This window comes from Peromyscus eremicus, chromosome X (genome assembly GCF_949786415.1).
Source record: "Peromyscus eremicus chromosome X, PerEre_H2_v1, whole genome shotgun sequence".
Classification (NCBI taxonomy): domain Eukaryota; kingdom Metazoa; phylum Chordata; class Mammalia; order Rodentia; family Cricetidae; genus Peromyscus; species Peromyscus eremicus.
Genome location: NC_081439.1, coordinates 23,525,036 through 23,539,150, shown reverse-complemented (window position 1 = coordinate 23,539,150; position 14,115 = coordinate 23,525,036). Strand labels below are relative to the sequence as shown.

Genomic DNA, 14,115 nt, shown 5'->3' with positions numbered 1-14,115 from the left:
TAGATTCACGCCCCCAAGATACTAGAATCCCGCTCCCCTCTTTCTGCATTTCCCCCCTCTTGCTTCTCAGGTTTCCATGCCCCTAGCTCCAGGGTCGCAGTGAAAGCTGCGGGCTTGGCAACAGCGCGGGCGCGGCCACTGCCCCCAGCCTGGCCCTCGCTCCGGGTGCACAAAGCCCCCGGCGCTGACGTCAGGGCCCCTCTCGGCACGGCCGGCCCCCAGTGCAGGCGGAGCTGCGCGGCGCTCCCACCCCGGCCAGGAGCGAAGAGCCAAGCGGCCAGCCCAGCTCAGCCCAGCGCAGCCAGCCCGGAGCCCGGCCCCGCGCACGTGCCCGCCAGACCTGCAAACTTGTGCCACCGGCTCTCGTGCGTCCCCGGGGAGCCCAATCACCCGGAGCCCGCACCCCTCCCGCCAGTCTCCAACCATGGGTAAGTGATCGCGCTGGCCCCATGCCACCGGCACGGCCACCACCACGGCCACGGCCTCTCGTCCCTGCCTCGCAGAGGGGCGCGCCCCGCCCTACCCCCAGCTCAGGTGGCGCTACTTGAGCCACCTGGGTGACCCAGTCCAGACCGGTGCGGGAGGGGAACGGAGGTTGGAGGTGGGAGGGGCACCGCGCAGGTGTCCGCAACGCCCAGGTGCTCCTCCTTGCCCCATCCGCGGGGACGTCCCCACTCTAGCTGCACCCACACTGTACCCTGGCGCGTGCCAAGCGCGGGAGCTAGAGAGCTGGGCCCCGCGAGGGGTGGCGAGGCGGGGGGTGGGTGTGGGTGTCGGGCAGCGCGTCCCGGACTGCGGGCTCCTGCTTTATTTCAAGGGGTTGGTAGAGAGTGGCTTCTTGCCCATTTCCTGGGACGATCTCCCTGTCACCCGAGTTCCCAGCCCTGAGTCCAATCTTGTGTCGCTCTGCGGTCCTCCAATTCTCCTGAAGCCCAAGGAAACATCTGTACCCCCCGCCCCCTAAAGCCAGGATCTTCCAAGAAAGCTCCTTTCTCGAAACCCAGACCTTTGAAACTAGCGAAGTGGAAGGGGATGGGAGGGCACAGGATGGGACATATGGTGAGTCTCTCTTTGTCCCCACTTCCAACTGCCTAAGTGGGACCCCTGAGCAGGTGGAGCCGGTGAGAAGTGGGTTCCAGTGCAATTGGGGAACGACTATCAACAGCGAAAGACTCTGCTCAGGGAAGTGAGAATCTTTCACCTGCCCGGAGGTGGGTGTTAGGCGGCAGGAGAATCCTTTCTGTCACTTCCTAACACCCCGAAACGCTGCCGTCAGCAACACGTCCTTAAACCGGCACCATGGGGAGGGAAACTCAAGAGCTCCTTGGAAATAAGCCTTGTGCCGCTGCTCTTAGAGCTCTGTCTGAGAAAGGGTTTCCTCTCTGCTTCCTTATCGTTCTCTAATGACAGCTCCAGCCACAGCGCCACGAGGACTAAGAAGGGATCCTCGGAAGTGTTCCAATGTGGAAAGCAGTGGGCTTAACCACTGAAGGTTAACAGCCAGGGCTTGGGAGTCACAAGCAAGCCCTCAGCTCTTGCCACTACAACTCCCTCCTCTGAGTGTGTGGGGGCGGGGAAGTGATTTTCTTTTTTAACTGATTAAATTTTGGGGAAGAGATAGTAAGGAGGACACATAAAAGAAATCTGAAATAACTTTATATTTAAACAATTTTAAAATATGTAATGATCAAAATATGAAAGAAAAAAATTCATCCCAAAAAGTTAGATGAAAGCTAGGATAAGCTTCTTCTCGAAAGAGGAGAACTGAGTGGCATGTAACTCTGGGTCTTACTTATTTCAGTGTCCTCTTGGGAACAGTAACCATCCACTCAGTCTCCCCTTTAAATGAGGTTTCATACACAAAAGTCAGAGGAGGACAGTGGTGCAGCTTGTAGCTGCTTTAGCAAACATTGCTGTCCAAGATCATCGCAGTTTCACAGCCCTGCAGGATCGAGGAAAACACAAGCTCTGCTGAAATGAAGTTCTTTCTGGTGTTTGAACTCTAGACATTGAGATTCAGATGTTGAACTTGAGCACAGAATGAGCACAGGAGCACCTTCTGCACAGTGGGCTTTGAAGTACGCTGCTCTTTATTGGGGGTGGGCTTTGTTTTTAAGTGGGCGTGGAAGGGAGCTGCAGTTCTCATGAAACAAATATCCAAGCCAAAAGCCTGCTCTCAAGGAAGTACTTTGTGCCTCGGACAATTATTGGTTCTACACTGCAGTTGCCAATTTATGTTAATTTGTGCATACTTCATTGCTTCTGGCAGTAGCCTTGGTTTTCGTTTTGTAGTTTACGTGAAAAAGCAAGTTCCCTTCATGCCAGAAAGGAAACATACTGACTTCCTTTAAGTTCCCAGTAAATACACTACAGGGCCATGAACTGGCTTTATTTTTCCAGATGTTGTTAATTACTGAATGTGCCCTTGTGAATGCGCTAATTCAAATGAGTTAATGCCGGGAAATTTCTGACCACTGGCCCATTCTGTTGATTCTTACACACACATCACTTCTTAACCTAACATCAGTTACATCACTGGTAAAACAGATGAAATTTGTAGAAATAAAAGCCTCTTTGGGTTTGCACTTTAAGCTATTTAAAAACAAGAATAAGAAGAAAGAAGACACTTTCAAAGAAGAACTAGAAAAAAAAAAAAAAACAAGATAAAGAACAGTGACCAGACATATAATTCTATCTTTTGGTGCATCTTCAGAGAAAATGAGTTTTTATTGCTCAGTCAATTGATTTTCTTTTCTGCCCTGTTTTAGCTACCATTCACATACAATTCACACATTTGAAGCATACAAACCAGCAGGTTTTGATACAGAGTTGTGTAACTATTGCCCCTGTCTTCACCCCCAAACAAACCTGTGCCCATTAGCAGTCACTCCTCATTCTCTCCTCCCTCCAACCGTAGCAACCACTATCTCTATGGATTTAGCTCTTCCCGATGTTTTGTGTAAATGGAATGAGCCAATTAATGTTTGAACTGTATTGGACTATTCAGTAACTTGGAATATTTGGCACAATGAAAAGAGTTGGTGGACTGTTTATATAGATAGAGTACACCAGCTAAATAAGTATGCTGAGACTAATTATTTCTCCCGCTAAAGGGTTGGTTCTACATAGCACAATGTGTCTTCTCCCTACCAGTATTACTCTGTTGTATCTGATGGGAACCCATTTGGCCAACACAATTTTGATTTTGCTTTTCTGCTCATAGGCTTGAAGACATAGTAACTAAACAAATTCAATGCCATAAATTCTCAGAAGACAATGAGCCATATATATGTATAGAGAGAAATGCTGACATTCTTTCATTAGCTGTCTATGACTTTAAGGGTATGTGAAGTGATCTGATGTCACAAAACATGGATGTAAATAATTATTTGACCCATTTTACAATAAGGGAATGTGTTTTAGTTTAAGACAGGTTCTCACTATGTTGCCTAGACTGTTTCAAACTCATGGGTTCAACTGATCCTCCTGCCTCTGCTTCTGGAATAGCTGGGATCAAAGACCTCTACACCTAGTTGACAGGAATGTTTTTATGATTATGAAATAAAATTATTTCACCGTTTCCTTAAAAAATCGTTTAAGTTATATATGGTGGCATGGTAGCTCACAGCTGTAAACCTCAGCACTTAGGAGATGGAGGCTGGAGGATTTGGGGGTTCACTGTCATCTCTGGCTATATAGGTAGTTTGAGGCCAGCCTGGGCTACATCAGACCCTGTCTCAAAAAAAAAAAAAAAGAATACGAAAGGGCCAGTGTGATGATTCAGCTTGTAAAAGTGCTTACTGTACAAGCTGGCCAACATAAGTTGAAGAAGAGAACTGATTCCCAAAAGCTGTCCTCCGACCTGTACATGCACACACAGACATACACAAACAGTAGATGAAATTTACAAGAAAATCCAAGGCCACTGAGATGGCTCTGCTGGGCTGATAAAAGAGCTTGCCATAAAATTCTAATGATCTAAATTTAATCCCTGGACCCCACAAAAAATGGATTTGGTGGTGTCCATCTGTAAACCCAGAACTTCTAGTTTGAGATGGGAGGTAGAGAAAGAATTGCCCGGAAGCTCAGGAACTAGCTAGACTAGAATGCACAGCAAGGCAGAAACAACAAGAAAGAAGTTACCTCAACAAGATGGAGACAACCCACTCTGGAAAGTCGTCCTTGGCTTTCACATGCATATCACTGGCAAGTGGGTTCTCTCTCTCTCTCTCTCTCTCTCTCTCTCTCTCTCTCTCTCTCTCTCTCTCTCACACACACACACACACACACACACACACACACCACACACACACACACACACACACACACACACACTTTTTTAAATTTAATAATGGTGTATCACAAATCATCTGGGGATCTTGGTAAAAGACAAGTGCCCTGATTCAATCAGCCTGGGAACAGCCTTGGTGACATTTCTAAAAGTCACACCAGCACTGCTGCTTCTGCTGCTGGTAGTCCAAAGCCAGAAAATAGAAAAAAGCCTGAGAAAGTTAGGGACCTGGTCCATGCCCCCAGCTTACCCTCAATACGGTATGATCAAGATACATCATTCTCACCTCTTCAACCTCAGTTTACTAGGGAAAACAATCTATAAAATGACTTCCTTAAATCCTTACAATCTACAAGTGTGTAATTTAGGGGACAAACATAAGAGAGTAATGTTATGCTTGAAAAACAGGAGCAAACAGCTCCCTAATTGTTTAAACACTGTTTGGTTCTGTCAAGGCAGCAGCCAGACCTCATTTGTAGTTGGGTAAAATGCTGGCATCTTCCATGTGCCCGCCTACAGGATGGTGGCTGTTCTCCAAGGCAATGGGTGGAGGGATCCCAAAGGATGCCTTCTTTAACACTTCCAGCTTTGGTGTCTGCCCTCTTGTCTTTACAGAGCTTTTCCTGACCCGACACCCAGGCTGTGCCCCAAAAGGAAGCAGCACCCTGAAGATCCCTCCATTACAACATTTAGTTCTGGAAGTTGGCTCAGGAATTCAGATGCAATTGGAGACAAAAGAGTGGTGTCCTGATGCATAACTGGGCAGGATATGGTCCCAGCATGTGCTAGGCAGCCTCCTTCTGAAACTAAATGTCTAGTAAGGAGCCCACCCGGGGCCTCAGAGAGGCTCTTTTCAAAACAGACTGAAATTCTGAGTAAGCCTCAGACCAAGTCCACTGAGGACTGTTTGTGACAAACAAGAAGTAATTGATTCTTTACTGTATTTTTGCTCTAGCAGTAGCTGTTGGCCAAACCACTCAGCCTCCCTGGGGGCTTTTTAGAGGACAGTGACATCCGGAATCAAGCAGTTGGATGCTTTATTGAAAAATGTCAAAGTGGCAAATCCTATAAAGTGCCATGTCTATGTCCTAAATGTTTTAGTTATCTTTAAACATTAATCGGCTGAAGTTTTGTTGTTGAGTCAAGGCCTTTCTTTGACCAAGAAATCCTGATTGGAATTGGGATTCCTTGAAGTTTTCCATATATGAATCATAGCCGATCAGTGGCTTCTAATGACCAGTTTGAGGTACTTTTAAAGGAAAATGAGACACAAAGGTGCTCATATGCAGTTTGTGCGCAGAATCCTTTCACATTACCCACCCTACTCCCCCCAAACAGTTTATTGCCATTAATTATTTTGGCAACTATTTTCCAAGTGACTCATTTTGGATAAGACTTTGCAAAGCAATGGATCCGGTTTGAAAAGAAAGAAAACTTCCTTTGGGGGCTCATATTTCGTTAGTTTATGCAATATTGAATTAATTTGCATAATTATGATAACAAATATAACTGTTATGAATACCTTTTGAGACAAAGACAAAGGACTCTTCTTAAGTACACAAACTGATGAGAGAAGTAATACTTATGCTCGGGAGAAGATTCTAGAACCCCAGCTTTGTGGACAGTAGTAAGTATGGTTTAGAAAGAGAAAAGAGGATGAAAAGTGTTTTAGTTACTTGGTCTTGATGCTGTGATAAAATGCCCTGACAAAAGCAACTTGAGGAAGAGTTTATTTGGCTCATAGTTTGAAGGTGCAATCCATATGGTAAAGAACCCATGGCAACAGGAGTTTGAAGCTGCTGGTCACATTCCAGCCACAGGAGACAGAATGATACTCAGCTCACTTTCATTTTTATGGAATGATGCACTCACAGGTAAGGTGGGTCTTCCCACCTTGACTAACTTAATCTAGCTATTCCTTACAGGTATGCCTGGGCGGGGGGCGGGGGTGTGCTTGCCTTGTAGGTGAGTCAAAATCTTGTCAAGATGACAGTATTAACCATCATACAAGGCAATGAAGTGAGTGGGGTATGTTGGGCGAATGATGTTGGTAAGAGCACTTCTATTATATTTTGGGGCCATAGTCATCATAACACAATTGATCATGGTCTCACATATTGGTATATTTATTAGTAATATGCCTCCCTCGTAGTTCAAATAACCAACTGTTTCAAAAGCAGAGGTTATTCCATGCATTGTGGCTGCCCAGTGTTCATTTGAATGATCAGCATATTGTAGGAGCTCCAGACATATCTGTTGGAAAAAATATGTAATTTATCATATAAGATGCATCTTATTAAGGTATACCTATAATAGAAATATGTGGATTTTAAGGTATGCAAAATCATTATAAACTATGATAAACCATACTTGATTAAATAGCACAAATAACATCACAGTTTAATAAAACTAATATTTGTATCACAGCATTTCATGGAGTGACAGACTTTTAGCATTGGAAATCACCTTCAAAGTAATTCCATTACTTCAGACATATCTAGACACAAAAACAATTTACACAGTAGTTTGAATGTTCCTCCGTTGTTGTTGTTGTTGTTGTTATTGTTACTGTTTTTTACCTTTAGCTTTTCTCCTGATATTAGATTTTCTTCTCTCTGGTGAAAAATAATTTCTTCTTGTCCAGTTTTTGAAGTTCAGGAAAGTTAGAGGAGAGCTACTTTGTTTCAGTGAAATCTCTCATTGCCTTGAGAATTAAAAGTCACCCAAAGTTTCATTTTTCCATTCTCAACAGTGTTAGGATTAAACCAGCTTTACCACAGTGCCTCGCAATAAGATGTGCAGAATGGACTGCAAGCCTCTGCCTTCCTGGTTAGTACCATACCCCAACTGGAAGACTATTAAAGGAATGGGGGGTCCTGCTCAGGTACACCGAGGACTTGTGCTATGTCTTGAAGCAAAAAATGGACAAGCATAGGCGCTGTCCTCCGATACCCAGCTATTTTACAAGAGCCGATGGACAAGGTCCTATAGGGAAAAAGAAAACGAACATTGAAGGAGCTGTCTGAGACAGAACATTCAGGGCCTGTAAACAGATAAGGAAAGAAAGGCAGGAGCCATGACAGAGCTTGTTTTGTGGGTACCTTAAGGAAATGAGAATGGTCAGATGTGGAGGAGTGAGGAGATCTGAGGCCAGACTGTTCAGTGTCATGCTTGAGAAGAAATCAATCATTACTCTGTTAGCCATAGAGAATCATGAAGGGAGTTTAAGCAGGCAAGTGACAGCTGAAGGCTCCTGAAGGGACTGAAAAGATGCCCATTAAAACTGGACATGGTAATGCAAACCTGTAATCCCAGCTACTTGGCCAAGTGGAGGCAGAGGCAGGAAGATTGCATTTGAAGGACCATCCAGGCTACACAGGCAGTTTAAGGCCAGCCAGGACAACTTAATGAGATCTTCCCTCAAAATAAAGTTGGTGTTACTTTAATGCGGAAAGAGAATGGAGAGATAGCTCAATCAATAAAGTGTCTGCCCTGCAAGTATGAAGACCTGAGTTCAATATCCAGAACCCACGTCAAAAAGCTGGGCATGATCCCAAGGCTGGGAAGGTAGAAACGGGTAGATTCCTGGGCCTTGCTGGCCAACCAGCCTGGCCGAATCACTGTCTCAAAAACCAAAATGGACAGTACACAGTGCTTGAAGAATGACACCATGGTATCCTCTGGCCTCCACCTATACACACACACATGCACCTGCACATACATGTGCACCTACACAGTGAACATATCTCTCTCTCTCTCTCTCTCTCTCTCTCTCTCTCTCTCTCTCTCTCTCTCTCTCTCTCTCTCTCACACACACACACACACACACACACACACACACACACACACACACACGGAGGGGGTTAGCTTGGGAAATAGCTCAATGGCAAAGGCTTTCCTACCATGTACAAGGCACTGGACTCCACCCCCAGTATCCCCCAAATTAAAACAAAACAAAGCTAGAAAAAGCCCCACTAACATAGAGGGCTTTCGATCTGGTTGTAAAATTGCAAATAAAAGTATAGACAGAGTTTTGAAGACTGAAACCCCATCTCTTCTCTGAAGGGTGTAGGGGAAGCTCGCATTGAAGGTGTGCTGAGAGGGAGGATGGAAAGAATGGGGCTCCCATGCAGGAGAGGTAGGTGTGAGCAAGGTGTGTCGTGGTATCCTAAAGAAAGTACCTGGACATACAAGGAGTAGGTGTCGGGGAGAATAGAAAGCAAGATTTGGGGTGAGATGGCTTAGCAGATGAAGGCACTTGCCACCAAGCCTGGCAATCCGAGTTTACTCTCCAGGACCCACATGCTAGAGTTTTGAGGACCGACTACCTCAAGTGTCATCTGACCTCTGCACACACAGCACAGCGTGCACACGTACATACAAACATGATAAATAAATGTAATAGAAAATTCAAATAAGGAAAAAAAGATTTGGTGGGCTGACAAAGAGCCAGGCGGGAGTGATACATTTTAGTTTATTATAAATGGGCACATAGAATCTTGCAAATCTATTATTGCCTCCCTTTCAAGCACACAGAACAAAGTGTGAGCTTCCTGGGTTGCAGAGAGATAAGGAGTAACTTAGAGGTGACTCGTGATTTTGAAATAGAATACCATCCCTGTCTATTTATTTGGTTATTGTTATTTTTTAAAATGTCTGCTGATTCATCATAAAGGATTTTCTAGAGCATACAGATGGAGAGGTACATAGGGTAAAGTATGGGAGGAGACACGAGGAGCTTCCATGCCCTCTCTTGGTACACTAACATCACAGAAACTCTATGGGCTTGGCTGCCTAGGAGCTTCCTGTCCCCTCTCCTTCACTTTTTGTCTTTTCAGCTTTTTAAAAATTGGCATATGTTAATTCTATATAATAATGGGCTTCATTATGGCATGTTCACATGTGTATATGTGATTTGATCATATTCACCCATCATTGCCCTCTTGTGCCCCATTCCCACTGGTGCATTTCAGAATGCTTAGCAGCATCCCTATCTGAATATTCCCTATTTATAACAACCAAATGTCCCCAGATATTGTCAGATAACCTTGGTGGACTAGGGGCTGGGGACGGGGCCATACTGAGAACGGTTTAAGAGTAAAAGGGAAGTGGAGAAGTAGCTCAGTTGGTAGGGTGTATTTCTCATGTGCAGGAAGCCCTAGGTTCAGTCCTCAGTACCTAATGCCAATAGCACATGCATATAATCACAGCACTTGGGAGGTAGAGGCAGGAAGATCAGAAGTTCAAAGTCATCCTTGGCTACATAAAAAATTTGAGGCCAGCCTGGACTACATGTAATCCTATCTCCAAAAAGGAGGTGGCTGCTGAAAACCTTTGTGCATCACAGTATCAAAAAAAGTCAGAGTCATGGCCTCATTGAGGACTTGGTTAAGCACATCTGCAAATCAGGGGACCTCTGGTTAAAAAGGTCCCCTCTTTCCAGGATGAATGCTCGCTTTCCCCCTAGCTTAAGAAAGTTGTATTTTGTTTTCATCCTTTTCTAACATTACCAGACAGGATTATACTATAATGGGGAGCATGGCATACCATGTGACCCACGCCTTCCTTGAAGTAAAATGGCACTATAAATCATCTCAATATTGCAACACCCTGTCCTCCCACCTCTCCTGGAACGAGATGCCTGTTTTACCTTGGTTACTTTGTCTAATGCATAGTGCACTTTCTTACTCAAAGGGCTCTATCTCTGAAGTTTGTTTTGCTTACTAAAGTTGTTGACATTATCCTTCCTTGTTTCCAGTAAGTGGAAAGACATGAAGGAGCTAATCACATCCTTAATTACCACAATGGCCTTTCCAAATTTAGACTTCATCCCCTTAGCTAGAATCAAATCTAGCCAGCTTAAGGCTTTAAGGCCGCCTTCCTACCGGCTGTCCTTAGGGCGCATGGCTGTGTCTTCACTATGTTTTCCAAGTTCAAGAGTTGGATACAAGACTGACTTCCCCGTTGTTGCTCAGAGATCCTTCTCCTATAGCTACTGGATCTTCCTACTCTCCAGTCTTAACCCACCCCGGTGGAAACTATAAGTCATTGTTTCCCCAGAGATCTGATCGCAGTTGCAAAAGATGTTTAAAAAAAAAAAACAAAAAACAAACAAACAAACAAACAAACAAAAAAACAGAAGGTACACCAGAAGTGAAGATTGGAAGGAGTTTAGAAATTCTGTTATTTTATTTTATTTTATTTATGTGCACCAGGTTACTGTTTTAGGTGGAGACGTGTAACTTTTACAACCTCTCCCTTAAAAGACTGTTTCAATGGTGGGTTTTCAAATGGGAGCTTGAATTCAGACATCTGTTCCTTCACACAGTGAGCAAAGAATAGAGGCATAATTAGCAAAGTAATGCATGCACTTCTGATAACTTTATTTGATGCAGCCCCTTATTTCATATTGCCCCCTTCATTTTCTCTCTTGGCATGCTCTGACAGTTTCCATAGTAAGTAAAATAGAATCCAGAGCATTAAAGGGCTGATTCTCCAGTGTGAATTACGGCCATTTCGCAAAGCTACTGTACTGGATTACTGAAAACTCTTTGGAGCCCTATTACATAATGAAGGCTTGTCATAAATCCTGTTAGATGTTTTATAAGAGGCATGGATATTCAAACTCATTTGAAATTTGTTGGCATAAGATAGCCACGAAAAGTGGGCAGATCATAAGTGTACAAGTTCAATATATTTTTACAAGTGCAGAACATGGGCCTGGGCATATTTCTCTGTGACTGAGTGCTTGCCCAGCATGTGTGAGGCCATGGGTTCTGTCCATACCACTGAAAAAAAAAGCCAAGCATGGTGGTGGACTTTTTAATCTCAGCTCTTTAGAGGCAGGGGCAAAAGGATCTCTGTGGGTTTGAGGCCAGCCTGGTGGTCTACATGGTGAGTTCCAGGACAGCCAGAGCTACATAGTTTTCAAGAAAGGGAAGTAGAAAGAGGAGGAAAAGGAGGAGGAGGAAGAAGAAAGGAAAGAGGAGAAGAGGAAGAAGGAGGAGGAGAAGGTGATGGTGGTGGTGGTGGTGGAGGAGGAGGAGGAGGAGGAGGAGGAGGAGGAGGAGGAAGAGGAGAATTATTGGGAACCCCTCAGAAGCTTCTCTCAAGGGGCCTTTCTGTCATCCCCACTAAGGGTAATTACTAATTTTCAGCAGTATAGTTTTACATTTTATATTAATTGAATCATAGAGTATAAATGCTGACAGCTTTTGCTCAATATTAACTGTTATTTTAAAACCCAGGGATATTTTCTGTCTGGAAGACAGGCATGTTTCTAAATCACTATGGTTAGAAGCATTTATGAAAAGCCTTTGTCTATAGAAATTTAGTAGAAAGGGTATAAAACGTGGGTTTGTACCTCCTATTTTATGAGTAAAACCTCACCACAGCAGCCATGAGAGAACTTGGAAAAATACTTGAAGAGAGATGGGCTGTTTGCATGGAAAAACAGGATGGCACTGAAGAGATTAGGAAAATAGTCTATCCCCATGTGCACTTTGGAGAGGGAAAGTACAGGCTGAGGAGCTACAACGCATGGAGAGGAAACTGCCACTGTTAGCTTAGATCATTCAGGAAATGATCAATATGGATGCTTTCTGGCTTCAGGATATAAGGCTGTAATAGATGCCAGGGCCTCTCTCCAATGAGTTTCCTGAATAAGATGGAGTTTCAGGATGTCTCTAAATCAACCATAATTCTTCAGAAACTGATGGTAAATAGAGTGCAAGGTTGGAAAAAGTTCCGAAGGACTGTGATGATTTCTGATTGTCATCCTGAAAATATACAAATAGATACAGAATTGTCTTTGACAAACTACTTCTTCATGTGTTATTTGGACATACACAGCTATAACCTGCCTGTCTTCCCTCAGTGAGAAGTTTTATCTTCTTGACCACAGTAAAGACACCGTCAGCACAATGGATACTTTATTGTCCCAAATTCTATCATGTTATTATAGCTTTCTCAGTGACGACTCTCAGATATTCTCCCACCAGGAGCATGTAAGAATTTTAGCTTCTGAGTGTCTTCAGCTTTGGTTTAATTATACGGTTTAGTTTTTAAAAGTCTGGTAGGTATGAAATGGTATTTCGTGATTTTTATGTTGAATTTCCCTTAGAGAGGTTGAAAGTGTAGGCTAGGTTCTTGGCTACTTGGGTTTTGTCTTCCATTTATGTCCTTGTTCGTTTTCATCTATGTTTTGGGTCCTAATCTTTAGAAAAGATGTGGCTAGCGTGAGTTTTTCCTGTATGTTACCCACCTTTAACTTTGCCAAACGTGTCACATTGTACTGAGTTTTCAAATTGTCAGAAAGCCCCAATGATCAATGTTTCCTTTTACTACTTTATCATCTGTGCTTTTTATCTTCGACTCACTTAAAAATCAATCTTAGCTGCGTGGTGGTGGCGCACACCTTTAATCCCAGCACTTGGGAGGCAGAGGCAGGAGGATCTCTGTGTGTTCGAGTCCCACCTGGGCTACAGAGTGAGTTCCAGGAAAGGCACAAAGCTACACAGAGAAACCTTGTCTCAAAAAACCAAAACAAAAAAAAAGAAAGAAAGAAAAAAGAAAAAGAAAGAAGGAAAGAAAAATCAGTTTTGTCCATAAGGTGAGGAGAACTGGTTTTCTTTTCCTTTGTTATTTCTTTTAAAGGTTTAACCAAATTATACTTTGAATTTTTCAGTCTTTATTTGTCTCTGTTGCGTGTGTGTGTGTGTGTGTGTGTGTGTGTGTGTGTGTGTGTGTGTGTGCTTATGTGTACTGATGTGTGCATGGGCACACAGAGATAGAGGAGACATCTATCACTTATTCCCTGAGACAAGATCTTTCATGAATTTGGAGCTCACTCAAGTTTGGCTTGGTTTTTGGTTTGGTTTGGTTTTTATTGGGAAGGGGGATTGGGCTGGTAGCCAGCAAGCCAAGGCAATCGCCTTATCTCTAGCCCACCCCTCCTTACCTCAGCATCAGAGTTCTAGATGTCCATAACAAACCTAGTTTTTTTAAGATTTTATTTACTTTTATGTGTCTGTGTGAGTGCCAATATGTATGTACGTGAACTACATATGAGCCAGCTGCACACAGAAGTCAGAAGAGGGGGTTGTATCTCCTGGAACTAGAGTTACAGAAAGAGCCACCACATGGATGCAGGAAAATGATCCCAAGTCCTCTGTAAGAACAGCAAGTACTCTTAACAACTAAGCCGTCTCTCCAGCCCACGAACTTCTGCCAGCTTATTATGTGTCTGCTGAGAATTTGAACTCAGGTCCTATTTGTTGGGAATTTCTACTCTGACCCTACTCTCCAATTCCAGACCCCGCCTCTCAGAAAGCCCACCAAGGATCAATTGGCTCCTCCTCGAGAGATGTTCAAGACCACGCCTACAGGGTATTTAAGACATGGTCCCTAGAACTGCCATGTGATTTCTCTCCTGCTCTCTTCCCCTGAGAATCACCTAGGGGTGCTTTGCTCATTAAACCTAGACTTTTAATTCGGCCTGATCTGATCTATTGCATCGGTGGAGAAACTCAATATTGGGATACGGAAACTTTTCACTAATGCTTGTACATCAAGCACTCCCCAACCCTTTAGTCCTTTTTCTCCATCAGAATTTTTTTGTTTTTTGGTATAGAGTTAGGCTGAAGTGTGTTATTTTATATAAATCTGTATAGAAACCACACATAGTGTGTAATTCATCCTTTTTGTGCTGGTTTTATATTTTATGCATATATATTACGTGTGTGTGTGTGTGTGTGTGTGTGTGTGTGTGTGTGTGTGTGTGAGAATGTGGCTCTGTGGTAATATAAACAGCCTTGATTATATCC

The 14,115-nt window shown here is 43.7% G+C and overlaps 1 protein-coding gene across 1 annotated transcript in view; it reads left to right on the top strand.

The window, feature by feature from the left end:
- The first annotated feature begins 234 nt into the window (after positions 1-234).
- Gpm6b (glycoprotein M6B) overlaps positions 235-14,115 on the top strand; it is a 154,929-nt gene continuing 141,048 nt past the window's right edge. Inside the window, exon 1 of the mRNA XM_059250248.1 lies at positions 235-428. Coding sequence (XP_059106231.1) covers positions 425-428 — 4 coding nt within the window. The 5' untranslated portion in view covers positions 235-424. The remainder of the gene's footprint in view (positions 429-14,115) is intronic.